This window comes from Cottoperca gobio, chromosome 7, assembly GCF_900634415.1.
Source record: "Cottoperca gobio chromosome 7, fCotGob3.1, whole genome shotgun sequence".
Taxonomy (NCBI): domain Eukaryota; kingdom Metazoa; phylum Chordata; class Actinopteri; order Perciformes; family Bovichtidae; genus Cottoperca; species Cottoperca gobio.
In genome coordinates this window covers 6323564-6351054 of record NC_041361.1, presented here as the reverse complement: position 1 = coordinate 6351054, position 27491 = coordinate 6323564, and the positions used below count along the sequence as shown (strand labels likewise).

Sequence of the window (27491 nt, the reverse complement as noted above, 5' to 3'; positions counted from 1 at the left end):
GCACAACTGAAATGTCAGGTGCCTCCTCACCTGTCGCCTCCACATGACACTCCTTTCACACTAACCGGCCACTTTGATAGCCCATTTAGGAGCTTATTTTCAGCTATAATCTGAAAAAAAGGGTTAGGGTTAGGGTTAGAGTCAAATTTTATGCATATAGCCCAAAATCACAAATCACATATTTGTCTTTACAATATGTACAGCATATGACAGCCTCTGACATTCATATATAAAAAAAAAAAAAAAAAACTTTTGACAGGTGGAAAAAACATCAGGAAGAGCAACTGAGGATGGATCCTTATCCCAGGATGGACAAACCAACATAATACAATTACAATACCCTTATAGCAAAATGATACATAGAATGTGAACATTTATGAAAAAATGGATACAGAAGGATGTAAAGCAGCTTCCAGGTGTTGCCAAACAGCTAGAGCCTGAGCCACACAGCCTCCTCTCCACCATGTAACCTGGGAAGAGGACAAGAAGCATAACTGAGGTACATCATTCACACAGATAGGAGAATGAAATAAACACAAGAGGGAGAGAGAGAGAGGGAGACATGAGGAGATGTGTACAGTGTATAGTGGCACTGCATGCTGTGTGTGATGATGTCAATGCCAGTGTCGTCATATTTCCACTGGCCACTGTCTGAGCAGGCTGCTTTCTAAATAAGCAGATGAAGGGTGCTCAGTGTGAAACTGCGTGCCGGACTGCTGTTGCGTAACATACTATAGGTTGGTAGGTAGGCAATCGTGTTTATCCGCTTGTGAGGAAAAAAATGAGAGGGAGGGAGCGATGTAGAGAGAGATGGAGCAGTCGGAGGGGGCGTTTATCTGCTCACTAGCTAATGGCTAGAGAGCTGGCAGTGGGACAAGGCTGCTGAACCTCAGTGTGTCGATAGAGCACCGTTTTTACTGTTTTCAGTTGAACCCAGCGGCTATTAGGCGTTTAACCTGGACTAACGTTACTCATTTCCTTTTGGCTAACTCGGTATGTCCTAGTCCTCATATCCTGCCGCAGAGGACGCCATCGGAGAGGATCCGCACAGACCTGCAGGTATGTGTGTGTTGATAACGAATGGATAACAGTGGTGGAGTGGCTGCTATGCGGCGATACTTTGCGCAGTGATCCACGCGTGACTGTGTCTCTACCTGAGCCGGTGCCGCGGTACCAGTCGTCGGTTCAGGTTTACAGGCTACTAATTTAACACACGTCGTACCTTCACATTTGACCTGTACCGTAGTATACTTGCATTGTGTACGTTGATATCGGGAAGAGTTCCCAATCGTGAGGAGTGCAGGACAAAACGGCAGTTTGGGGTTTTTTTGACCGTTGAAATGGCTGCAACTGACAAAAGCTTCGTGCCGTTAGGACGGTAACGTAGCAGTAACGACGTTACAGCTCTTCGTGACCAACGGTGAATAACGTCAGCCTGTGATTGTAATATACACAAACTAACTCTAGTTAATTGAGGATTAATTAAATGAAGAAACTCCTGACCCTAGACCAATTACAATAGCAATTTAGGACACATTATGGCTAACGTTTATCAACGTTACCAATTAGTTAAGTTGATCATTTAGCTTAATTGAAGTTAGCATACTAGCGTTAGGTTAACATTACAGTTGGCTACGGATACCGTACTTTATAATCACTTGTATCAAGGTGTAACGCAGCCACTAGGAGCCACATATAAAGGCAAATATACTTTTTAAATGCGCATTTGACGCAAAAAGTAGACCTCACTGGCACTATACTAGTCTGTGTGATACATAAAGCCCACCGGCCATGCGCTTCAACTAGCAGCTTCTCGCGTTGCAATAATTTGCATGTCAAACCTAAATGCCCAAATATCCCAGGAAATGGAAAAGGCGTGCCTCTCAAGAAAGTGGAACTAACTTTGGTAAAACAGCAACAAGTGGGGTACTATTTCTCCATTTGGCCACGGCTGGCAGGTGCGCAGCGTGTTTTGTCTCTGTGTGTGTGTGTGTGTGTGTTTACATGGTTGCCCTATTTACGGGGTTGTCCAGCTAACTCAACGTGTAGGCAGGGCTGCGGCAACAGAGGATCTGGATTCACCTGTTCCTCATCAATGTTTGAAGGGAGGCCGCGCCAATGCGCCTCTCACTTGAGAGACAGAGCTGCTCCAAAGTGGTACTGGATGTAACGCAGAGTCCTGCCATACGACTCCAATTCAAAAGAAAAACAGCACACCCTAAACCACTGACGAGAGGAAAAGGGTTCTATCCAATGTAATGCAGTTCAAGAGAGATTTACTGTCTGCTTTGGTAATGTGTTCACATAAAAGAGGGGGTTTTGAAAGGTTAAAAGGCCGTAAAAGTACACAGGATGATCCACGACTGTATGCCTCAGTATTGAGTAGTCTTTAAATGGCTTACTTTAATGGCTTATCTTGTAAAAAAGTTATTATTCACATATATGTTTGGGCCAGACGCTTTTAAACTGACAGTACAGTTAAATAATTTGCAGTTAACACAGACATAACACACTTCCTAGAACAAAAGGTCCTGAACTTCCAGGATAGTGGAAAATTTGGGCATAAATCAAACAAAAGTATATAAATTAGGCACAAACCCACTAAGCACTAGACATGATCTGTTCCTAAGCCTTTTTATGGCGCCACATCTTTTTGGCTGTCTACCAGGTATGCATTATTACATTTTTGTAAAGTTGTAAATTTGCACCAAGGACATCTATGTACAAGATAAAAATGTTATACATATAGAAATATACATACAATCTACCACTTAACACAGCAGTCGTTTTTTATTGCATCCAGCTGTAACAAAGTGAGTCTCTGGTTGAAGTGGAGCAGTGGTTTACTCCCTGTAGCAGGCAAACTGTAATCTCTTTTCCTGAAAGTGTTTTGTGGCTCGACGTGGATTAGCAGCTGTTTCAATCAGTCACCAGACTTTATATCTCTCAGGGTGTTTCCGGGAATGTGTGAGTGCTGATTTGAAGTTCTGAATAGACTTAATTCACAGTTATTTACTAAATCTGTGTAGACAATGTGTGTTTAAGAAGGTCAACTTTCTTTCCATTGTCACCTATTATTATTATTATATGTCAATATTTGTAGTCTGTGTTTTACCCCCTTGAGTGCAGTGTCTGTCAAGATATGTGTGTGTGTGTGTGTGTGTGTGTGTGTGTGTGTGTGTGTGTGTGTGTGTGTGTGTGTGTGTGTGTGTGGTGGAGTCATGGTGCAGTTAAAGTGACTCACCCTTTAAGGATGACCTTTGATCTGTTGCTCGCATGAAGACGGAACATCAGTCAAAAATGTTGAGGGGCTCTGCACTTTTAAACTGGACATCCACTCCGACTGGGGATCAAAAGCATCCTTGATTGGTTCAGGAGCCTCCTCTCTTCCTTTATCATGACCCTGCTGTGTGGTCGGTTGCACTGACGGAGTTCTGACACCCCCCGAGGCAGTGGAGCGCTATGAGAGCGGCATCGTTAACAGTCGTTGGTTTGTGTTAAGAGCTAAATGGACAGCTTTAGTATAAGGCAGATGTCTAGAAGTTGGATGACCGCCTGGAAAACTTCTTACAGTATCTATAATGCATTAGGAGAGTTTGTATATCCCCTCATATATAAATCAACGTCATTTAAACTGAATAGCAATAATATATTTTAATATGGTAGCCATAATTAAAATAAGCAAGAGAATATTGTGTGAGCTGTTTGCAATTCATATGTTATTTCAAGGTGTGGAATTTTTAACGGTCAATTCTACGACCTCCCCCACTACCAGCATACCAACATAACCGCACATACTCCCTCTCCCATTTCCCCCCCCTCACCCTTTTTCTCTTTCTGTCTTACGTACACACAAATTCACATATATACACTGCTTCTACAGTCTCACCTCGCTCTCTACACAGCGCGGTACAAACAAGTTACACATCTGTATAGCAAGTAATACTTAACTGCTCTGTTGGACTGAGGAACCGTTGCAATGCAGTGGTCCACAGTGACACACAGCTCTCTGCTGGTTTATTCCAGTCTATTTTTTTCTTTCTGTCCATCTTTACTTTTGCTGTCACTGCCGAATCCCTGTGACGGCACCTCTCACCCTGTAATCTGATCTATTTCTTGGTCTTGTTCTTTTTTGGAAAATTTGTATCTTTTCTAATTTTCTCCTGCCCCACTCAAGTTCTACCCTATCGTCCATTACCAAGCTCTTCTCATGTTATCAGTGACTTTGACTGTTAAATCCTGCTCATTAGAAAGCCACCTTGACATTGGATACTATGAGTCAACTCAGGTATTGGACACTCAGTCCATCTCATGCCCTGACACACAGCACAAGCAGGTGTCCACATATACTGATGGAGACTATGGCTGCAAGGGATGATGACAATGTTGGTCAGTCGTTGCACCACTTCGGTCGAGACTGAAATATCTCAACTACTGGATGGATTGCTATTAAATGTTTTACAGACATTCATGGTTCCCAAAGGATGGATCTTACTGACTTTAGTGATCGCCTGACTTTTCACCTAGCGGCACCATGAGGTTGCCATTTGTGGTTATGAGTGAAATGTCTCATCCACAATTAGAGATGTCATCTTGTTCTCAGAATGAATTGTAGAAACTCTGCTGATCACCTGACTTTCTATTTAGTGCCATAATCAGGCATCCCGTTTTTTTGACCATATACCTGCAAAATGAAAGCCTCAGCTGCACTTTGTGTTTAGTGCTAATTAACACCTTTTAGCATGCTAGCACTCTAAACTAATATGGTGAACATGGTAAACATAACCTGCTAAACATCAGTATGTTACCATTGTCAATGTTGGTATGTTAACAAGCCAATGTTAGCATTCAGCCCTGCTGTGCCTCACATTACAGAGCTGCTGGCAATACTGATGTAATACCTGAGTTTTGGTAGCGAAACCAAAACGTTACTTATTTCGATGCCTTACTTTGAGGAATATGAACATGTTTTTCGTCAAAACTCTTTATTTAATTTAACAAAAGAAGCCATAGTTCTCAAATGTTAATGTGTAAACACAAGCAGCCGTACAAGATCTATGTAAAATAATCAGTAACTATCTGATTAAATAATAAGAAAACAAGAGAACAAATCTCACCAGACATTCAATGCTATCTTTCAGTATTTGACAGTTTTCCATACAGATTTCAGTCATTACCAAAGTATTGAGGTATGTTACCCAGCCCTGATGGAGAGAGACAAATGTACATTGACCAGTCTTTGTTGAAAAGACACAGATTCTTCTGTCTACAAACAGACTTATGTTTGCCCCTGGAAATATTCACTCAAATGAATGGAAATGTTGCACTGCCAGACTGTCTGGAATCTGGCAGAGAAGAGAGAACATTTGCAAGAAAGATTCTCCAAAAATGCACTCCCTCTGGCTGGTTCCTCATGTAAAGTACGGACATTAGTTGGTCATATTAATACATAAGTTTAGACATGACATCAGCACTGCAACGATTAACCGATTAGTGACAGCTGCTGTTGAACTGAACTTGAACCGAATCGCTCATGTGATTGTATAACCAGTATGTCTATACTGTGGGCAAGGAGTTTATAGTAATCTCCATATTCTAACTGGCTGCTGTACTTTTAGATTTTATGTATGGGCATTTCCTGTTCTGGATAAAGAACGTATTGTGTTGGACAGAGTGACGACATCTACACAACATGCACACCCCAGTGAAAATGAAATGCAGAGTGATGTGTCCCTCTGCCCCGAGGGGTTAAAAATGATAAAAGTACTGCCTCCCTCCCCTGGATAGACACAGAGGGGCATGCTGTCTTATTTGTGAGTAAGTGTGTCTGCATTTTACTCCCTGTTAGAGGGGATGTGCTATGGTGGGCTGAGAGCATGCAGTTGAATATTCAAGCCAAACACCAAACCAGCTGATTACACTGATCTGGTCTTTGTAGTGTTACGTTAGAGAATGTATCCAACAACACACATGGTTGGCTGTTCCTGGCCTGTAATTCAGTCTGCTTAGAGGAGCTGCCAGTCAGCCTGAATTTACTCCATTCGTATTACTTCCAATGGAAACTTGTAGTCAAATTGTTTAAATCCAGTCAAGAAAAACATTTTGGCGAACCACTGCTGTGTGTGTGGGCAGCCCATGTGTGGAGATGAGATGAATGCTGACAGCGTTTCAAATACAGCAGCAGAATATTTCTATCTTCTCCCTGAAGCTTATTTGGTGAAATGTCTTTTGAGACTCATTAATCTCTACTACCTACCTTCATACCGAATGTTAATACCTTCATACCGTATGAAGGTAGGTAGTAGAGATTAATGAGTCTCAAAAGGTTATGAGTATGTGTATTACGCATGCACATAAAATGACGCATGCTGGATTATGTTGGACAAGATAGTAGTATGTTTACTAAAAGCCATTTCTCAATAGTCAGGTTGTTTATCTTCGGCTGCCAGAGACTGCGCACCTGCCAGTTAACCTCAGAGGAAAGGTGAAGCAGGCTCAGTTTCTCCGCATGCCTTCCTGGACATACTGCCACACAGTATCTGCGCTTTGACCATAATAAACCTGTTAATCCCAAAACAGTTTCCTCGTGACTCTTCTTTTCCTCAAATATTCTCCTTCTTAGTTTCTGTCAGTTTATATTAACTATCTATCTCTAAATGTACAGCCATCACCACTTCTCTCAGTCTTAATTTTGTCACAGAGCTCCTTAATTCTCCCCTCGAACTTCCTACTGTCAGCTTCACTACCTTCACCGGGCCTCCTCCATCTTCTGCGCCCCTTCCATCCCTGTCTTTCCCCTCCTGCCTATCCTTTCTGTGAGCGCACTCATTTTTCTTATCTCCACAATCTTACATCTACCTTATCTCCCTATCTTCAGGCCCTCTTTCAAACCTCATCCAGGAGCAGGATGTATGACTGTGTAGAAACAACTCCAGTTAAATGGGGGACAAGAGGAAAAGAAAGAAAGAGGAAAAACAGCGATTAATCAGAGGTTGGATTGGCCAACAGCCGACTAGACCGAGAGCAGAAGAGGTGGCTAAGACAGGAAAGAAAATAAACACTGAGGCTACTGTGAGTGGGTGGAGATTCAGATATACTACCACTTGTATTACTGTACTCCTGACCAGTTTTTCTCTCCAGCTGTTCTTGTGGAACAATTAGTAAACAGGGAGACCAGAAATTGTTGGACAATCTCAAAAGCAAGCTGAGATTGTATTGCAATATGATCTGTTACTTCCTGCTTAGTGTACACACACACACATACACACACACACACACACACACACACACACACGTTTTTTCCATACACTTACACACATTACTCACATCTTACATGAGCACGAAATGCACATGCCAACGGTGTGCGCAGCTGCAGTAATTTCTCAGACACACTGCAGCTGTGAATAGACCCTAGGTGAGTCATAAGCAGCAGTAGAATGAATTCTCCCATAGGCACTGATTTCTATTTTCTGTGCTTTTCCTCCTAATGTTACAGCTGAAGTTTCAGTATGATCCTTGCTGCTCCCCAAGGTTATCTCCCAAAGTGAGTCATAAGCAGAGACTGGTGTGAACGATGGAGGTTTATGTAAGTCAGAGGCTCAAATAGTAAAAGAAAAGGGGATATTTTTTGTGATAAGAAGTGCATGTGAGGGTATGCGACTGGCAGCTGTTTATCTAGATGACTCGTAGGATTGTGTAATCCTCAAGGGCCCGGGGGTCTCTCCGTGTCACTTGGCTCTCTGAGCTTCACCACAGTCGCCGCTACAGCTGTCAGCTCCTGCAATCTATGACTCAAACAGAACTGAAAAACTCCAAAACCAAAGACTTTGGAGGAGAAAGAAACTGATTATCATCCAAAGAACATTTTATGGCAGATATACGGTAGTGCGGAAAAAAGTGAAAGTGTCCATCTGCCACTGAATGAAACCATCTGTGACTCCTTTTAGTTTTTAGGTTTTTTTTGGCTTGAGCATTTTGACGGCGCAATGTGCTATATAAATTACAAGATGAACTCTTGCCTTTTGTTTGTGTCCGTGTGCGTCGACATATGCGCCATGTATTCTGAAACCATACACCTTACCACACCCTTTGTGTCCGCCGGTGTCATGCTGCTGAAACCTCGTGGGAGTTTCACTGACCTGCCCTCTGAATCAGCATTGCAAGGCTACAACATGCACTCCTCAAATTAGACATCATCGGAAAGTCTTGCTGATTTACTGAGTTAAATTAGCTAATCGACCATTGCTACTACTGTATATGGACAAGAATTCTGCAAATGCTGTTTTTTAATTACTGTATTTCTGCACCTGTGTGGTATCATATTTTGTATACTCACAGTGCTTTTTTGTGTTTGTGCTTGTGCAGTTAGTTTTATTTCAAGAAACTGTTTATCTCTTTCCACAGCAGCAGAGTGGAAGGATGGTGTGACACACAGACAGACAGCCAGAGGGACCAGTCACCGCTCACCACTCAGAGGCAGACCATGGCTCCCATGTCGCTCCTTTTCCTGGGCTTCGTCCTCTCCTTCCTTTATCCTTCAGATGCCCAGACCATCATTGGCTCCTCCATCTCATTCTCACCTCTGGACCTGCCTATTAATTCCTCTCCTCAAACAACTGCTAGATTCTGGCCTTCTTTGCCTCCCAGAGGGCGTAGTGATGTGCCTATCAGAGCTACAGTCCAGAATAGACTGGCAACTACGAACGCATTTCAACAGGGGCAAATAATCTCCCGTCCTACCGCACAGTCCAAGCCTCCTTTTATATCTGCCCTTTCTACGCAGAACCTCAGCCGTGGACCAATTTTAGGTCAACCGACTGCCTCCAGGCCCAGGACTGATACAGCTAGTTTAGCGTTCAGCAGGGCTTTTGCAAAGGGATATGCTACTACAAAAGCCACAACTCCACCTCTGCCCACTTTGCCTTCCACTGTTGTCACTGAGTCTGCAGGTGAAAAGCCAGTGACAGCAGGAAGTTCAGAGGAGGTGTCACTCAAAGAGACAGAGGATGATGATTTGCAGGGGTTTGGATCCGGTAGTATTCCAACAGTTCTGCCTGTGAAGGAGGAATCATCTGTTCCTCAGTCAACAGTTGGGGATGAAATGGCGCAGTATCAGCCACAAGCACAGACAGAGAAAGTTTTTGATGTAAAAACCCCACCAGAGGGAAGTCAGACTGTGAAGCCTCACCCCTCTGTGCTTACAACAGCCAGTAAAACCTCTACGACGCCACAGACTGAGACAAGAGCCACACCGTCCCCTGTGGTAACACAGGCAACTCCTTGGACTGTAGTGTTAACAGGTGAGAAATCAATTATTTTAGGTTTCATTTTTAATGACAGTAAGGTGCTGTTGAGGTCAAAATCTTTACACCATGCCACAAATGTGTCTTATCCACCCTTTTTTAGATAAACCGACAGAGAACACTCCCTCCACCGTCAGAGATGCTCCAAAGCAGGACTCTGCTGCTGCTGGTACATTACCCCAACCCACGACGACCACCATTGACTCCAAACAGTCACAGACTGCAGAACAAGTGACACATCAAGTGACAACCACATCTACAACTAGCATGCTTACTACTACACAGGAGGCTGTGAGAACATCCTCCAAAACAACTCATCAACCCAACAAAACAGCACAACTGGGAAGAAATACAGCTAGCACAACTGTACAGTCATCAAGGACAGGTAAGAAGCAGGGTCTTTTGCTCCATAGTTGACTAGTTTTAAAGAGTCCTTTATCCTTTTTATAATTTAAAATGGAATTATTTTTGCAGCTGGAACTTTTTTACTGGAAGAATCTGGAAAAGGCTTCAAGGGGGGGGGGGAGAGGCAAAGGCACTTTTCCATGGAAAGTGGGGTGGTATTTGTGTGGGGTAGACACAGCCAGGGAAGGAAGTATGAGCAGGAGGTGAGAGGGAGGGTTGAAGAGGGGGCTGGTAGAATCGCAGTCATGCAAAGAGATAGACAAGGGGAAAGTAGAGTCTGAAAAAGAGGCAGTTGGGAATACAGATGAGAGAGTAGATGGGGTGGGTGAAAGTGTGATGGGAGAAAGGTACAGGCATAGAAATGCAGGGAGTGTGGATGGTAATGAAAACCAGATGCACAGAGAAATGGATGAAGGGAGGAGAGTTGAGAAAAACGTAGATGGAAAAGGAAAAAGCATGACACACGGAGCGCATGAGCCAGTCTCTTAGATACCACGGGAACAACATATTAATGACTTTTAAACTCTCAAGCTCCCATGAGCACATTTAAAGTCTTCAAGTAGGTTCCTTGGCAGGTCATTTAAAAGATGAATGTCCTGCATCTACGACAATACCAGTTTGTACTGTGTATATATCGGTCCACTTTGTATCAGGGTCATAAACATATCATTGTGTCTCCTGTGGAACAGAATATTTATTTTTTAGTTCATTGCAACGTGTGGACATATCAAGCAGTGTAAGCAGTGTGTTAGAGACAAAACCTCAAGGGTAGGGGTAAGTGTATCCAGCTGTGAAATGTGATCAGCACATCTGGAATGTGTCTGGATCTTGCTCCTGTAAGACGAAAAAAAAAGGGTTTGAGGGAAGGAAGTAAAACATACCTTTATGTAAATAAAGAAGTGTGTCTGTGATCTGTATGCAGTGCTCGCCTGTGTGAGTCTGAAAGTGAAACATGTGTGTGATAGGAGGGACGGAGCGAGGGAGGGAACCAGGAAGTGAAACACATGTTGGAGTGAGTCATTAGTCAGTGTGTCAGCTTTATGGGTGTCTTCTACACGGCGAGGACAGGCTTAACGTCCTCTGTGTGGCTGACTGTTGTTGATCATGTTGTTACAACATCCATCAAGTTTAAAAGTTACATTTTACTTTAGAAATATATATAGATACCTTTAGCTACAACTGTTTCTTAGTTCCCCATCATTCACAGAGTCATTATATTGTGTGTGTTCTGTCTTCCTGTAAAAATGTATGTGGTCGTATTGTTTTCTGTATATTAATCGTGTGTTCTCTGTAATATTGTGAAATTCAAATCAGCCCAGTGAGTTTTCTGCCTTAAACTTAAAACCTTAAAAAGTTTTATTGTTATTATTCACATCAGTTTATGGTGCTCAGTATGTTTGTTTTTTTGGCTGTGCTTTATCTTTACATCTGAGTATTTCACACAGCGCTCGGTGATGAATGGCCCCATGATTATAATGCTGTTGGGTGTTTCCAGGGTTTTTCTGGAGGTTAAGGTGGAGTGCCTTGAACAAACAGAAGTATGTGTGTGCATAAACAAAATGAGAGAGAGACAGAGAGTTAATGAGATGCCACTTTGTCACTGTGTTGGCTTGTCACATGAGGTAGTTATGTATTGTATGACACTGCAAATTTGGCGAAAGAGTTATCGTGACTGCTTTGTGACACTGTTTGGTGTCACGTAATGTAGATGCTCTTGATAATTATATAATCTAATCCAATTAAACCACACAATTACTATAGAGTAATCCAGAGGAGTTTTGCTCAGCATATTGTCTTATGAATACAATGTGGATGATGAGGTGGCATAGTATTTGAATCATACTGAGATTTTTAGCATGTTATGATCTCTATTAAAATGACCTTCCCTTTTTTCAATACTTTGATTTAAATGACATAATTAGACTCTCCTCGCCCTGCATGCTAGTATTTTGGATTACACATGCAGTGTTGAGTATATTTACATGATGTGTCATGTGTACATTTCTGTATATATAATACATATATTATATATAGACCTGGGACAATGTGTTTGTGCAGAACCGATTAAGTTACAATGAAGAATTTAGAGATGGTGCTAGCTCATGACTCTGATGGTGAGCTACACCCCTCTAGTGGCCCTGAATAGTATTTCATGTGCATTGATACTATTGCTGTGCTAATCCCGATCAGATACATTACATTTTGAATTTCTTTTACTTTTAAAATTTTGTTTAAATATGTCTTTACAAAAGCTGTCTTTCTCTTTTTGTAGGGACCTCTTCCTTCCTTGCCCCCGGTGTCGTACCTGTCACACGAACAAGGTTAAGCCCCACATATCAGGCTGGTATTGGTCAGAGGAACCGCTCCATTCTCCTAGGATATCCTCACCAAGCTCCACACTCTACTTCTAATCCAGCCCCCTCTCCCAGCCACAGTCCCTCCTCTAATGGCACACTTCTCTACTGGGGTGATCTGAGCCGGACGCTGGCTTTCGCCTGGGAGCTGCATGTATACGGCTCAGCGAGCCTCTTCCTCCTTCTTTTTGCTGGAGCTGCTCTCGGCCTCACGCTGTCCCCTGGCGCAAACTGTCCTCATCGCGGGGCTCTTGCACTCGCCAATGCGCTATTGTTTCTTGCCGGAGGCCTTAGAGCAGCTCTCTTTCTAATAGACCCCTATGGCACACGGAAATTCCTCCCTCGCCCTGCAGTAACCGCCCTCTACAACTTGCCTCTACACCTGCTGGTGTGGACACAGGCTGCCCTGGCACTGCTGGCATTGAGGGTGGCAGGAGTAAGTGTGTTACCTTCCACTTTGGAGCGTCCGCCTCTGGTGGCTGTGTTGGCTGTTTTGCAGTGTACCCTACTGTTGGCAGCTGATCTGCTTTCCCCAGCCCTGTCCCCTGTGGTGCCCGTCACCCTACAGGTCCTGTCCCTGTGCTGGGGCCTGGCTCTCTGTCTGGGTTTCCTTTGCTATGTGTTTCCACGTATACGCTGCCCTTCCATTCCCCACCCTGGAGTCCCTGAAGAGGCCAGGACGAAGGCTTGGACAGGGAGCAGGAGGATAGGGGTGATCCTGGGGAGAGTGCTGGCAGTGTGTGCAGTTCTGGGGGCACTGTGCTGTGGGCTGCATGTCCATGCCACCTTATGGCTCTATGGACTGCTCGGGAACTGGACGCGCTTCAACTGGGGATGGTGGCTGGTGCACTTCTGGGCACGGCTCCTGGAGCTGGCATGGGGGTTCTCCCTCCTACTCCTCGGTTCGTGGGTGTTCTGGAGGCCTCAAGGTTGCCATGGCAGGGAGGAGGGTGGACAAGATGGCAGAGCAGCAGGAGACCTGCCGTCCCCTGGCCAATCTACAGACTCCACTCAAAGACATACCTGCTGGTCCAAGATAGTCCAGAGCCTGAGGGGGAAGCCCTGTAGAAAGTCTGACAGTAATGGGGTGGGAGGAGGAGGAGGAGGACCAGGAGGAGGACCAGGAGAGGTGCCTAACAACTGGGCTGGCCAGGAGCGTTCTGGAGCTGACATCAGCAAAAGTTTGATCAGGAACCACAACCACGAGCAGACCACTGCTCAGCCACGCTGTGTCAAAGACAGCAACCGGGGACGCAACCATAGGGGCCACTCCGCAGAACGAGGCATATCTGACGGCTCCACAGGCTCCCTGCTGAGACTGCAGGCGCTGGGCCGGCCTCCACAGCGCTCAGTGAGTGGCAGTCTGGATCAGGACACTACACTGTCTCTTTATGAGTTCGATCTGCGGCCCCCATCTCCTATAGACCTGACCCGCAGCATTGACGCGGCTCTGAACAGGGAACACCTGCTCGGTGGAGGAAGCTTGTTTCATCCTATGACCCAAACCTCACAGTCCCCCTCCCAGGGATCAGGGGTCAGCCAGGGACCCTGGCTCCGCAGGAACAGTGATCCTCAACTGCTTTCTGAGAGCAGCGATGCAACAGAGTCTTCCATGCCACTGGGGGGCAGCGTTCTCAGCAGTGTGCCCAGCAGGCAGGTGACTGCTCCCCCCACGCCCTCCCACCAGGGTAACAGGTGGCCTGGGAACGCGGTAGGAAGCGTCCCCTCATCAGTGTCCTGCCCTGTGTCACTTCGTCCCTCCAGAACATCAACGGGGAATCTGGAGGAGGATGGAGTGGACGACACGCGACCGTTCATCACCCCGGACTCAGAGAGGGTGAGGGGGAGGGCTGGGAGGCCGGTGGGGTCACGGAGTTACCTAGAGGTCAGCCGACATGACGACTCTGCCAGTGTCAGCAGTGAAATTATTGATCTATGAACCAAACCCAATCAAACACAACCATTTAACAAATACTTTTCCTGACCAAGACTTCATAAAAATTGGGAAAATTTGATCATTGAGCTGCCTGAAAATGAATTATTTTTAGAAGAGGGAAACTATTAAACGTGTCTCTTGGTGATGACCTTAAAGGATATCAGCTAGTTGCCTTTTATCTTGTTAAAGGGTTTAACAGCTCTGTTTGTTGTTTTTTACTCTGGGAGTAAAATTGAGAAATATAGCACAGATAAACACCACAGCACACTCAGAACTTTCCATCTCTTTCTTTTTTACACACACACACACACACGCACACACACACACACACACACACACACACACACACACACACACACACACACACACACACACACACACTTAATACAGTTCTCTTTCTTGTCCTGTTTTTCTCTCAATCACCCACCCACCTGCATAGCACTGGTATAACTTCAAGTACACTGGGACCATGCATAGATTTCAACAAGTCCTAATATGGCTCTTTAGCAGGTCCCTGCTTGTGATGGGTGTGAAATGTGTGATCAATAAGTTTGAAGGATAAAATACAAATGTGGCTCTAAGCCTCTGTAGCTTCCATTTCTATTCTTTCTGTAAAAGAAATGTCTGCATATCAACAAACCTGAATTTCATTGCTTTTTATAGAGTTTATTTGCTGTCTTCCATATTTCAAGTTGATTTGTGATGTAAAGATGTGCCATACATAACCTTGGTTGGTTCCGTGTTATTTTTATGGATCTATAAGCTCATTATTTGGGTTAACTCTCTATAGCCTCCTACCAGTATCATAGTGACTCAGCAACAGATTACTGCTCCTAAACTCTTAATCTGCTGCTGTTGTTGTTGTTGTTGTTGTTGTTGTCCAGTCTGCCTTGTATGTTATAAAGCTGGTTGCATAAAGAGGCAGGCAGTAAACAATGGCCTGAGACATGCGGTTGCATGCTTATATGTGAAACATACATTTCAACATTGCATTTTGTTATTTTGCTGTAGGAGAAAGCTTTTGCAATTCATAATTATGTACGATTAAAGCCTCTGACTGCATTTTTACGGGATTTGATGAAGAATATTAAACATAATCATCATCATCATCCTACCAGTTGCGTGGAATGAATTCAGTTTGATATGTAAACTAGTTAAAGCAGCAGTGTGTAGGATGTAGGGGGATCTATTTGCAGAAATGGAGGAGTTTTCATTAGTGTATAATCTCCAGAGACTAAGAATCTTTCTGTTTTTGTTAGTTTAGAATAAGCCTCTCATATCTACATCGGAAGCGTCAACATCCACGGAGTCCAACATGTTGCACTGTTCGTTTCTGCCAAGAAAAGAACCAAACACTGGCTCTGGAGAGGGCCTTTCACTTTTCTATGTTACCCCAAGGCCACCGTAGGTTCTTCTACACGCTTGGAAAGGCTGGGGTGAGCGGAGGGGTCTTCAGTTAGTTGTAATCTGCAACCTCTCCCCTAGATGCCACTACACCTTACACACTGCTCCCTTAAATGCTACACAGCTTCGCAGGGCTGCACCACAGGAGACTGGCTTGGCATGAAACTCAGATCTCTTATAATAGACCAAACTCAATAACAGAGCACTTAACTGTAAGCCTGAGCACTAGACTGAAGTATTTTACTACTCAAAGAGGAAAATATCTTTCAAATATATTATGTATAAGCAACAATGTAAATAATGTTATTTTTGATGTTCATGAATAAAGGTGTATTTGAGACATAGTTGTAGTTGCTACTGTGAAAGACAATCTAAAGTGGTATTGCTTATGTGTCTAAGCTGTGCAGACAGTTATGCTATTTTAACATCAGATTGTGACCCGTTCAGTTCATACTTCCCTGTGCTCAGGATTATAATGATGCCTGTCTGCAGGATTTTTAATCCTTCTTTGTTGTGAAAACATAGAACTATAATTAGATTATGAATTAACTTGAATATGTTTGGTGATCCTGAAAATGATTATGTGAATGTTATCTTGGGTTACGATGATATTTTCCAAAGTGGATAAACATTAACATGCCTCTGTTCCTGATGAGAGCCCGCCCATGACTTCCAGTTATCTCAAGGTGACTTACATTACCTCCCCGAGATGTAAGATGCTTGACTTTAGTATTTTAGCTTAGTATTTACAGTACAATGGCCTTGTGTTGTTGTCTACATTCCAATGAACCCGTAAGATTTCTCTGTATCAGTACTCGCTGTTACCCCTTTTACTTCATGACCAGGGTTGTACCTCCAGCACCTGTAGTGTTGTCCCCTCCACAAAGCAGTACGTGCCATAGAAAATACAATCAATGTGCCCCTTCCAGTCTGTAGTCACAGTGCAGAAGTACAGTGTTAGAATTATTCCTTTACTTTGCTTAACTTTTGTTCTTGTATTTCTTGCTGCATTTCATGTCTGGATTCAAATAAAAACGAGAAAACATACAATTATTGCTGTTAATTCTTCAACGTTTTTCGGGCCAAGGACCCCCAAACTGGTGTAGCGTGGTGCAGGGACCCCCTACTGTATATATTGTATAGAAGAGGCTTGAAGAGTTCTGTGCCCCCCCCCCCCCCCCCCCCCACCCCTGCAGTACCTCTGCGGACCCCCTGGGGGTCACTATTCACTGAAGGAATCAGGTTTCCATATAACAGTTGTGTAATCTATAAACTGGTGCCGGATGGCTCAAAATGGGCTGTGATACACGTCTCAAACTCAGATTTCAGGTGAGCAAAAATGCAATCATCATCTAACTGTATTTAGATTTTAATTGGCATTAAATTTGCAAAATGTGTCGGTACATTTTAGGTGTAGAATATTTCCCTGTATATTCATCTAGTAATCAATAATAGTTGTTTGCATCTGAAATGAAAAGGGCTTTGCGAGCATTCAATGATAATTGCAACATGCTTGTTGCTTGTCATAGGCTAGCTCCGTTTAGTCTTGTATATTTTCATTGATTCAGGATACTGTTAGCATCCTGCCACACTTTAATAATGTGTTCTGTCTGAGATACATATCTACCCATTAATGTAAATACAATTCCATCTAATTAACACAAACTAGTGACATAATCGTCTGAAGTCATCAAGCTTTGATTTTTGTAAATATTATTGCAAATTCTTTGACGATTTTATAACATCAGTTATAATTATCATTATAAGAAAAGATGTCTCACACTGATTAGACAATATTCTTGTCAATGAAATGTAACATTGGAATCAGTAACAACAACATTATTATCTATTTAATCGTCAGTTCAGAAATCTTCATTATTCACAGGCCTCTAAATTTCAGTGCGGAACTGCAGTGTAGGATTCTTCATCTTTTTCTTGTAGTCTTCATCAAAGTGTTCACTCTGGTCGACAGTGAAATGGTTCTTCCAGTCACCAACTTTCCCTGCAGAACCACAGAGAATAACTCAGGTATTTTTAGCTAAAAGTGAATATCTGATTGTGTTTTTCTTGTCACACACATGTAGTTATTTATTCATCAGTTTACCTTTTCTCATGAAAGGAGAAATTTTGGAATCGAAATTTTGACTGATAAATGGTTGACCATGCTGTTCCTTTTCATATCATCAAACTGCACTCTGCCTTTAATTCTTTCCTTCTCCTCGGCTGAAGGAGACAAACCAAGAAAGCAGCAGAGTTTGTCTATTTCCCGTCCAGTGTCCTGGAAACATGGGTTCAAGTATAAAGTATTACCACCTACAGCTGCGTTTTGAAAAAGTAACTTGAATAGTATGAGAACTCTAAATTACACACAAAGACAACTAAATGACCTCAATCAGATCTTCATAGAACATGTAATGGAGATTTTGATAACTCTGTTTCTTCTCCCACCAGCCGTTCACATGGTCGCACCAGGATCCAAACACCACTGAAGCAACGGCACAAGAAATGGAAGCACTTGATGAGTGTGGAAGAAATATGTGAATCTCCATTAGAAGCACCTTTATTAGAGGATTTCATACATACTCTTTCCATCCATGAATCTCTGGAGGTAGCTGCTCCAGTCTCCAGGCTCTGGGAAGATCGTTGTCATGCGTTCGAAATGGAAATAAGACACAGCAGTGTCCTTTGCATTGCGGGCCACATAGACTATCTACACAACAAGGAAACACTTACATTATCTGAAGATCTCTCGCATGAAATACCTAAGTGTTTATGAACGTCTGATCATAAATCAGCTGTACTTGTAGCTGGAAGTATCCATGCATCATATGTCACTGTTTCCTTTGGTCATCATTCAGCCTTCACATCAACTAAGAATACTATATGTTGCTTAAGTTGCTTTGCTGAAGTTTTATGTTATTTTTAATTGACATAATGACAAGAATGCAACAGTAAGAGAGACATAAACCTGCTAAAGATCTGTAGTCAGTTCTGGTCTAATTAAAGTTTTTAACCTGCATGATATACGTAACATTTGAATTATCTCCCTGGCTTTAAATTGTCTTTGTTTTCTTAACTTTGTATGACATTAAAATTTGGTTAAAAGAGTACAATTGTCAACTATTGTACTGTACATAAAAGGCACTTGTGACCTTGCAGTTTTTCTCCCAAAAGGATTTTGGTAGAAACTGGACTGGTAGATGAGTCCTGAGGATTCGAGGAGAGGTGGAGACGTTGTTCAGGATTTCTGTTCCTTTTATCATGGATAATCCTGTACATTATTAAAACAGTTTACATGTCAGTGAATCCTACAGGGTGGTAAATACAACACAACTACACACCAAATGTTTAGATACCATGATGAAGATAAATGCATCAATTATCATTACCTTATGGCACACTCCCTGGCACACAACACATTTACAATATACACAATCACATGTAATTCAACAATTTACTTTATACATTTCAGCAAAAGGCAGAATTATCACCATGGCATAAAAGTGTTTGTGACTTATACAATATAGTGAGTATGTAATTGTTAATTCTACCTGACTGCATAGCAGGCAAGGCAATCTCCAAGTTAATCACCCTTTCATAGAAAGGGACGGATGTGTCACGCTCTGGACATGTCTGACCAAAATGCAGCAGGTCAAGGATGTAGGAGACCCAGGTGTTTCCTTAAAGAAAGACGAAGGGAAGTAAAAAGGATGAGTATAAAACCTCTCACTTCTAAACACACATCTAATCCAGAGCTACAGTATAAAGCAGAGCACATCCCGTTCATGTTTGTGAACTGACCTGTTTTGGGGTATGTTGCAACAATTATATCATCTGGCCTGGCCTGAAAGTGTTGAATGTTCTCCCAGTTGTCTGTGAAAAAGTGAGTCATCGAGACTCCGTGGAAATCAAACAATTCTGGCCGAGAAAATGCATCCATCTTTTTTAAAACAAAAGAGAAAAGACTGAAAACATACAAAATAAATGTTAATTGTGAAATTAAGTCAGTTTGTCTTAGATATAAATATTTCAACAAAACAAATAGTTATAAAAGAAACTGGGAAAGAAAACAGCTATTTAAATGAATAGAAACAAGATGAGAAGAGCAAAAAAACATGTATCTCTAAATTTTTGTATTTAAAAAAAGAATTCTGATAAACTAAAGGACTTTAATATTAAATCCCTGGCAGGGAATGCTTTTCTGCATAATAAATCATTTGAGATTTGATACTTTCATCTGCTTTTAATATGTACATACCTTCAACTTGTACTGAAGTATCTTCAGTGTGGTATACTTTTACTTGAGTAAAGGATCTGAATACTTCTTCCTGCAATTGAGTCCATTTACAAAGGTTAGCTCCATGTTGCACTGGAAAGTTAGCATATGGAACATATAAAAACTGTGCATTACAGACATACAATTATGTGGAGACAAACCTTGTCCAGATTGCTGATGCCGTCCTCTGACTGTTCTTTCCTGGTTGTGTTTTTGTCTTCTCCAAGTGTGTTGTTCACTGTTTTAATAGTAACTGTTGTGGAATATTCTTCTATATTATAATAAAGTTCTCGGTGAGATGTTCAACAAAGTTACGGAAAACCAGGTTCGTCTTTGACAGAGTCACAAATCATACAGAGTAAAGTGTAGTCTGCAGGAGAGTGCTGGGGAGTGCCGAATACAGAGAGAAAACATGAAGCTTATAGCCAGGATGTGGTGACCTTGCAAAACATTAGTTGCCTTTGGGACATCTGTCCTGAGAAAGATGTTTTCTTACTGTTGCTCCGTCTCCGGCCTTGACCAGGATAACAGCCATGGCAGTTGGTAACATTATTTCAGATACAGACACATTCACAGCAGGTGCATGCGTTACACAGGGAAACACAACTTACAACATTTCCTTTTCTGTTAAAAGTGTTCCCAAATAAAACATGCGCTGAAATACACAAACGGCTTATTTTGTATTTAGTTCACTCCTGTATAATATTCTCCAGACTTTGGAGGTGAGAGCCAACATGTTTTAATCATTAATTCCATACAGTCAAACAGTTCAAATGGCACTCAAGCAATAATTTGCCAACTAGCTTTCGAATGAAGAGTCCACTCACCCTGCTGAGAATTTCCCAAAACAGTGGTTGTGTCTGAATTATTGTCAATTAATTGTGTAATAATCAGTGTGACATGCTGCACAACTTCCTGAAAGAATCAGGCGTTAACAAACTGACACGTTTCCTTTTATCAGCTTTAACTCTGACCGGTCAAACATGTATATTAAATCAGGGGTATAGTTTATGTCCTAAAAGAAGTCAGGTTAAACATTACCACGATTCAGATGGTTGAGTTCTTTATTACTTTGCTACAAGGTACCTCATAAAGATAGGAAAATACAATAATGGCAGACATAATAACAATAAAGAAGAAATGAGTACATTTGGCTTTATAACATTGATCCTGTTGTTTAATTTGTACAAAAAGCTGAAGCGTAAAAAAAAAACATTCACCAATTTAGGTTCAGTTTTTGTACAGATTAGACAAACAAGATACATACAATGTGTTATTAGTGAGCTTTAGAGGTGCTGGTAGGTGCATCTTGTTGGATCATTGGACAGTCTTTGTGCTAAGCCTACTGGCTGCTGGCTGTAGCCTTTTCAACGAACAGATAGTCGATACGACCTTGTCATCTAAGCGAATTTCCAAAAATGTCAAACTATTACCATCTACAGCAGCGTTTTGGAAAAATAACTTGAACAGTATGAGAACTCAATGTTACACAGTACACACACAAGAAACGAAAAAAACTCTCTTTCACCAGCCGTTCACATGGTCGTACCAGGATCCAAACACCAGTGAAGAAATCCTGAAATCACTTCAGAATTATGCATTTGTGCACCACTGACAACCACTTCCTTACACTATTTAAAGCATCCTCTTTCCCTCCATGAATCTCTGGAGGAAGCTGCTCCAGGCTCCGGGTGTTTTTCATGTGTTCAAAATGAAAATAAGACACCATGTTGTTTTTGGCATCGTTGGCCACGTAAATTATCTAAAATAACCACTTTAATTGTCTGAAGATAAACCTCAGATTAGAACATGATATACATTTTATTCACTAACAATTAATAATAAAGCGTGTGTATTCGTATTTGTGACTGTCGATTTGATTCAAATGTTTCATATGACCATATAGTTGCATAGGTGTAAAATAATATTCTTCATGCATATCAAGTGAGTGAATGTCCAAACATTAACTATCTTTGGGTTGCGGTCATTTACTCATCTGTTACAGACAAACATACAGCTATTACTGTAATGAGATGAACATGAACATGAGGTCAATCCATGTTATTTGCTGGGTGATAGAGTTTCTTGATTATTATTCCTTTGGCTGTGCTTTTGGTAATAACTGTGTGCTCGTCACAATGTCCTGTTAATCTGTGACCTTAAAACACCTCACTAATGTCACCTGATCAGCGTTACCTCAGACTGGGCACATACTGCCATCTTGTGGTCCAACGCTTAAGTCTATAACAACTATTTACGTTAAAAAAATAGAAATAAACATGCAAAATGGCTGGAGGCAGACATCCCTCAGATTTCACTGTTTCCCCTTGTCGCCCCTTGAGTTCTCAGCTGAGCTTCCCTGTCTAAATACAGGTTCAGCTACCTCATGGCATAAAAAGAAAATTTGTCCTGCAGTTTTACTCCCTAAAGAACTTTGGCACAAACTGGACTGGAATATCATTTATCTTTCTTTATTCATGAATAGAAAATGCCCTAAATAATCCGTTAATATCATTATTAACCCTCTTAAATTGACCTCATTCAAAGTTCAATGTCTATAATTTATCATTTTTTTATGATGATATATTTTCAATGTCCTGTACGCATTTTGTACGCATCAGTGTTCTTTGGGGTCAATTTGACCCCAGGCTGTTTTAGCTGTATTGTAACCGTCTTCACGTTTTCCCTGTTTAAGTATTCGTATTGCACTTTAATTTTGGTTCCTACATTTAAAGTACAAGTTCATAGAGGCGGAGCTAATATGCCGTGTTTGTGATCGCGGCTCCAGACCATTGCAGTACAGTGTGAGTTTCCGATGCGATGTCTTAGAGCAGCGGTCCCCAACCTTTTTTATGCCACGGACCGGTTTCATGCAAGACAATATGTTCGCTTGTATCTCTGCAACGAGCCGGTCCAATATAGGGGTATCAATTCTTCACCAATAGTAAAAGGTTTCTTCGCCTTAGCGACACGGTTAGTCACTAAGTATGACGCTCTCAGGAGCTGATAACCTTTCCACACAAGAGCCACAAGGGAGCCAAAGAATCTGCAAGTTAACGGAAAAGGGCCAAGAATTGCACACTGTTTCAGTTTGAGCTACAAGAAGTGGAAAGATATCACAAAGGAAGCCAAACAAGCGCTGAGTGGTCAATGCTCTAACGACCTGCTACATTAATACAAAACTAAAGTAAGCAATGTCTCAAGGTATGTGAGCATTGTTTATGAAGAGTTGAGGCTCATTGACATTCCCGACCATGACACACATTGCAGAGTAGACACATGTGAAGCAGTAACAAAGACAATCATTAAGACTGCAATAGACTGACTAAAAACAAGATGTATGCATGTCTGTATGCAAGTTTGCTGCCTCTGACAAGAGAAGTAACAGCTCTCACGGCACCAAGTCCTCTACTCATTCTTGTAGCAACTCGAGAGCTACATCAAGAAGTTCAATTCTCTCTCGCTTCAAAAGACAAGAAGCCACTGCTGAAATTGCTGCAAATGAAGCCACTTTAGAAGTACTGCTAGAGCAAGAACAACACATTGAAGAATTTGAAAGACTTGAATATGAAGCTGCTCAATCAAGAGCCAAACAGGAGACAAAAAATGCTGAGAGGAAACGAGAGCTAGAAGCCAAGCACAGACAACTAGAGCGTTTAGAGACAATAAAGAAGCTAAAGGCTGCAAAAGTGAGACATTAAGTATATGAACAAAGTGTATGCTCAGATGAAGAAATTAGCGAGCTGCTCCATCAACATGTTCCTTTGGTTGTAAAAGAAGTAAAACTTGAAAGCAGTCAGTTGCATCAACACTCTCCAACACAAGCTGTAGCACAACCGAAGCAAGAAGACAGTACATTAGCTCTTGTTAGAGCTCTCGCAGAGTCCATCAGTCAGCAAGTCGTCTACCTGTACCTGAACCTACAACGTTCAGTGGTGACCCGCTTAGGTTCAACAACTGGAAAGTCTCCTTTCATATACTCATTGACAGGAAAAACATACCAGCTGCAGAAAAGATATACTATCTACGAAGGTATGCGAGTGGACCCGCCAAGAGGGCCATAGAGAGCTACTTCATGCTAGGCACAGATACATCCTATCATGCTGCATGGACCATCCTAGAAGAGAGGTACGGTAATCCATTCCTCATCGCTAAGGTCTTCAGAGATAAGCTTGACGCATGGCCAAAGATAAGCTCCAAAGGCAGCGTAGAACTTCAAGAGCTCTCAGACTTCCTTCGCAGCTGTGAAGCTGCCATGTCACAGATCAGAGGACTTGAGGTCATAAACGACTGCAACGAAAACCAAAAGATGCTTGCTAAACTTCCGGACTGGTTGACCTCAAGATGGAACAGAAAGGTCGTAGAAATGGAAGAACAAAATCACACCTTCCCAACTTTCAGTCAGTTTGTTAAATTTCTCACACATGAAGCCAAAATCGCTTGTAACCCAATAACATCTCTCCACGCCCTAAAACCAAGTGAAAGCGAAAAGAACAACATTTCGAAGAAAAGAGGTCCTGGAACAAATGTATTGGCTACAGAATCAGATGAAAGAGCATATACCACAAGCTGTGTTTTCTGTGAAAAGGCAGGTCACAGTCTTCACAAATATCGCAAATTTATGGATGAGCGAGTAAAGTTTGTTCAAGAGAAGAAGTTGTGCTTCGGCTGTTTAAAATCTGGTCATCGCTTGAAGTAATGTTACAGAAAGATATGTGAGAAAAGACATCCAACTTGCCTCCACGATAATCGCACCAGAGAAGAAAGAATGACAACAAAATATGATGGTGCAAGAGAAAGGGATATGGAACGACCACACAATAAAGCAGCAACGTGAGGCAACCTCCAATAGAATCATTCAAAATGTTAAAGACACTCATACATCCACAATCATTCCAGTGTGGGTGTGTTAGAAAAATATTCCTAATAACACCACGAAGTCAGGATTCAAATCAAATAAAAGGGTTTAATCTATATTCTTGCAAGAAGGAGCTCGAGTTTATTCATACAATGGATGATCAAACTCACACATATACAGGTTTGTAAAGTCTGCTGTGTTGCTCACCGGAGCAACTCTCCCAGCCTCAGTATTTATACCCATTCAAAGGACAGGAAGCCATGAAGATCTACCAGGTCAGTCTTCCTTTGTCAACTCAGGTCCCACACGTGCTAATTCAAATCGACTCCGCTATCAGACGTGCTAATTCACTAGACTGAGGACTGTTCTTAGAAAGACAATCAGTATTTCCTGTATTTTCCTATCAGAGTGTGTTACGCCCCGGCTTGGCAAGGGAAAAGGGAGTAACATATAACCAGATGTTGAGGGTAAAATAAGATATATTTATTATATACGGTGGACAGTTTGACAAACAATTGCTTTTAAAGACACAACGAAGAACAAAAGGAGGGCTCTTAACACAAGAGCAATAAGGCATCAAAGCCAAACTAACAAAAAATAAACCCCAACTTAAACCAATTCTAAAACAAAACTCGGGGTGAAAACTGCATTAATACAAAATAAGAACAAAGCATAAATAGCACTGAAGCACCTAGCGATTACAACACATTGGATACAGAGCACGTAACTTTAACCGATGACATTCAATGCAACCGAATCTAGTATCCACACACACGAGTACAAGGAATATGGCTGTCAACACCAGCCGTCCCGACTGTCGAGCTGGCTAGGCATTTGTAGTCACCGGTCTCTCCAGTGCGCCTCGGATTGGAGAGCCGGAACAGGTGCACACCAATCACAGGCAGTCTTCGCCAAGGTGGGAGGAGAGGACCTGCGTGCTGCCAATCAAGCGGCCGGGGATCACACCATCCAATCTGCATACCCAATAGGGAAAACAACGGTGCAGACATCCACATAATAACCCCCACAGATAAATAAGGCCGTGGCCATAACAGGGTGTCAGCCACAAGTGAGCCACATTGTGAAATACTTGTGTATGCACTCCTCGACACAGAGCGACACAACCTTTATCCTTGAAGAAACAGCAAAGGCTCTCCGTACAAAGAATGAAGCAGTGCAGCTGAAGCTTTCCACAATGGCTTCAAGAAACACAGTTGTGTCATGTAAGAAGCTAACTGGTCTCCAAGTGAGAGGATTCTACTCAGACAGGATAATACCTCTGCCAGTACCCTACTCAAAGAATTCATCCTTGCAAAGAGAGACCATATTCCCACACCAGAGACTGCAAAGACATGGCCCCATCTTGAACACATCGCAGATGAGATCGCTCTTCAGCAAAGCTGTGATGTTGGCCTGTTAATTTGTTACAACTGTCCTCAATCCCTCTCCCAAGAGATGTGGTGCCTGGTGAAGAAAACCCTTTGCACAGAGAACGGACTTGGGCTGGAGTGTTGTCGGCTTTGGCAATCCATGTTTTGATATTGGAGATATGGTTGGAGTAAGCCACCAGGTAATTGTGAAGCAAGTGATGCCAAGTATCCAGTCTTCTTCAAACCTCACAAGAGAAGTGCACTATGTCTGTAAAACACAGATTGAAGAAGTCTCACCTGCAGATGTCATCAAGGTGCTGAAATCTGACTTTGTTGAAATCGCTTCTGAAGAGAACCCTGCAGATCACACCTCCAGAGGTCTCACAGCACAGCAACTTGTAACCACAAATTGGTTCACAGGCCCAGACCTTCTTTGGCAGAAAGAGCTACCAGGTGGAGAAGTCAAGGTGAGAGAGATGGTGAGTAGTGACCCAGAGCTTAAGAAGGCCCAGGTTAATGACACCCAGACAAAGGAAGTTATGTCGCTGAAGTTTAGGAGAGGCACTGAACAACAAAGGATGGCAGACCTCCCTGAAGAGCAAACAGAAGCAACCTCTCCATTCACTTACTGCGGCATGGACTGTTTCGAAGTGTACCCAGGAGGGGATGCAAGAGTTAGAAGGCTCAAGTTGCTTATCAGCGACTCTACCCTCGATGAAAAGGGAAGGCGCATCTCTAAAGCTGTCTACCTCGAAAGGCCTATCCACAAGACCGTTTTACTGTTGGAAGCAGACAAACTCTCACTCACTGTTTGCATTTCATAGGCTTATAGTTAAATACACATTTACATTTCATTATTATTATTATCTGTTATATACAGAACATTTGAGTTTCTAATTTTAAAAGTGATTTGGTGGGAGTGTAACTGTCTTCACGTTTTCCCTGTTTAAATATTCGTATTGCACTTCATTTAAGGTACAAGTTCATAGAGGCGGAGCTAATCTGCGGTGTTTGTGTAACACGGTTTATTTAATCGAGGTTCTTAGTGATCGCGGCTCCAAACCATTGCAGCACAGTGTGAGCTTGCGATGTCTCAGAGCAGGGGTGTCCAAACTACGGCCCTTGGTCCATTCTTAATTGGCCCGCAGAAAATTCTAAAAGTATAATGGAATATGGCCCAGATAGAAACTTGCGCTTGAATGTTTTGTACTTCTTAGTTCTAACACAGAAACACAGTTGACTTGTACCTCCAGCACCTGTAGTGTTGTCCCCTCCACAAAGCAGTACGTGCCATAGAAAATACAATCAATGTGCCCCTTCCAGTCTGTAGTCACAGTGCAGAAGTACAGTGTTAGAATTATTCCTTTACTTTGCTTAACTTTTGTTCTTGTATTTCTTGCTGCATTTCATGTCTGGATTCAAATAAAAACGAGAAAACATACAATTATTGCTGTTAATTCTTCAACGTTTTTCGGGCCAAGGACCCCCAAACTGGTGTAGCGTGGTGCAGGGACCCCCTACTGTATATATTGTATAGAAGAGGCTTGAAGAGTTCTGTGCCCCCCCCCCCCCCACCCCTGCAGTAC

The 27491-nt window shown here is 42.3% G+C and overlaps 2 protein-coding genes across 4 annotated transcripts; one reads left to right on the top strand and one right to left on the bottom strand.

Moving 5' to 3' along the window:
* The first annotated feature begins 287 nt into the window (after positions 1 to 287).
* LOC115010895 (proline-rich transmembrane protein 3) lies at positions 288 to 16446 on the top strand. Of its 3 annotated transcripts, none has more exons than XM_029435785.1 (4): positions 288 to 499; positions 8404 to 9299; positions 9406 to 9687; positions 11980 to 16446. In XM_029435785.1, exons 2-4 carry the CDS (start codon positions 8483 to 8485, stop codon positions 13998 to 14000), a joined length of 3120 nt encoding a protein of 1039 aa, XP_029291645.1. In that variant the 5' UTR covers positions 288 to 499; positions 8404 to 8482; the 3' UTR covers positions 14001 to 16446. The 3 variants fall into 3 exon arrangements, with proteins under 3 accessions (XP_029291645.1, XP_029291646.1, XP_029291644.1); XM_029435786.1 differs by lacking the exon at positions 288 to 499 and adding an exon at positions 727 to 1059 and having other exon boundaries at positions 8407 to 9299; XM_029435784.1 differs by lacking the exon at positions 288 to 499 and adding an exon at positions 727 to 1059.
* A 357-nt stretch (positions 16447 to 16803) lies between these two features.
* On the bottom strand, positions 16804 to 20052 carry LOC115010913 (cytosolic sulfotransferase 1-like). Its single transcript, XM_029435822.1, is given in 10 exon segments — positions 16804 to 17403; positions 17506 to 17544; positions 17547 to 17679; positions 17789 to 17886; positions 17985 to 18111; positions 18554 to 18672; positions 18953 to 19081; positions 19203 to 19341; positions 19660 to 19729; positions 19839 to 20052. Coding segments are annotated over 8 exon segments (897 nt in total). The 5' UTR covers positions 19660 to 19729; positions 19839 to 20052; the 3' UTR covers positions 16804 to 17290.
* Positions 20053 to 27491: the final 7439 nt, after the last annotated feature.

Bases quoted from the DNA above. Each gene is read 5' to 3' on its own strand.
- LOC115010895 (XM_029435785.1), top strand. From the start codon at position 8,483: ATGGCTCCCATGTCGCTCCTTTTCCTGGGCTTCGTCCTCTCCTTCCTT. The intron at 9,300-9,405 runs GTGAGAAATCAA...ACCCTTTTTTAG, and splicing joins TTGGACTGTAGTGTTAACAG to ATAAACCGACAGAGAACACT. The intron at 9,688-11,979 runs GTAAGAAGCAGG...CTCTTTTTGTAG, and splicing joins TGTACAGTCATCAAGGACAG to GGACCTCTTCCTTCCTTGCC.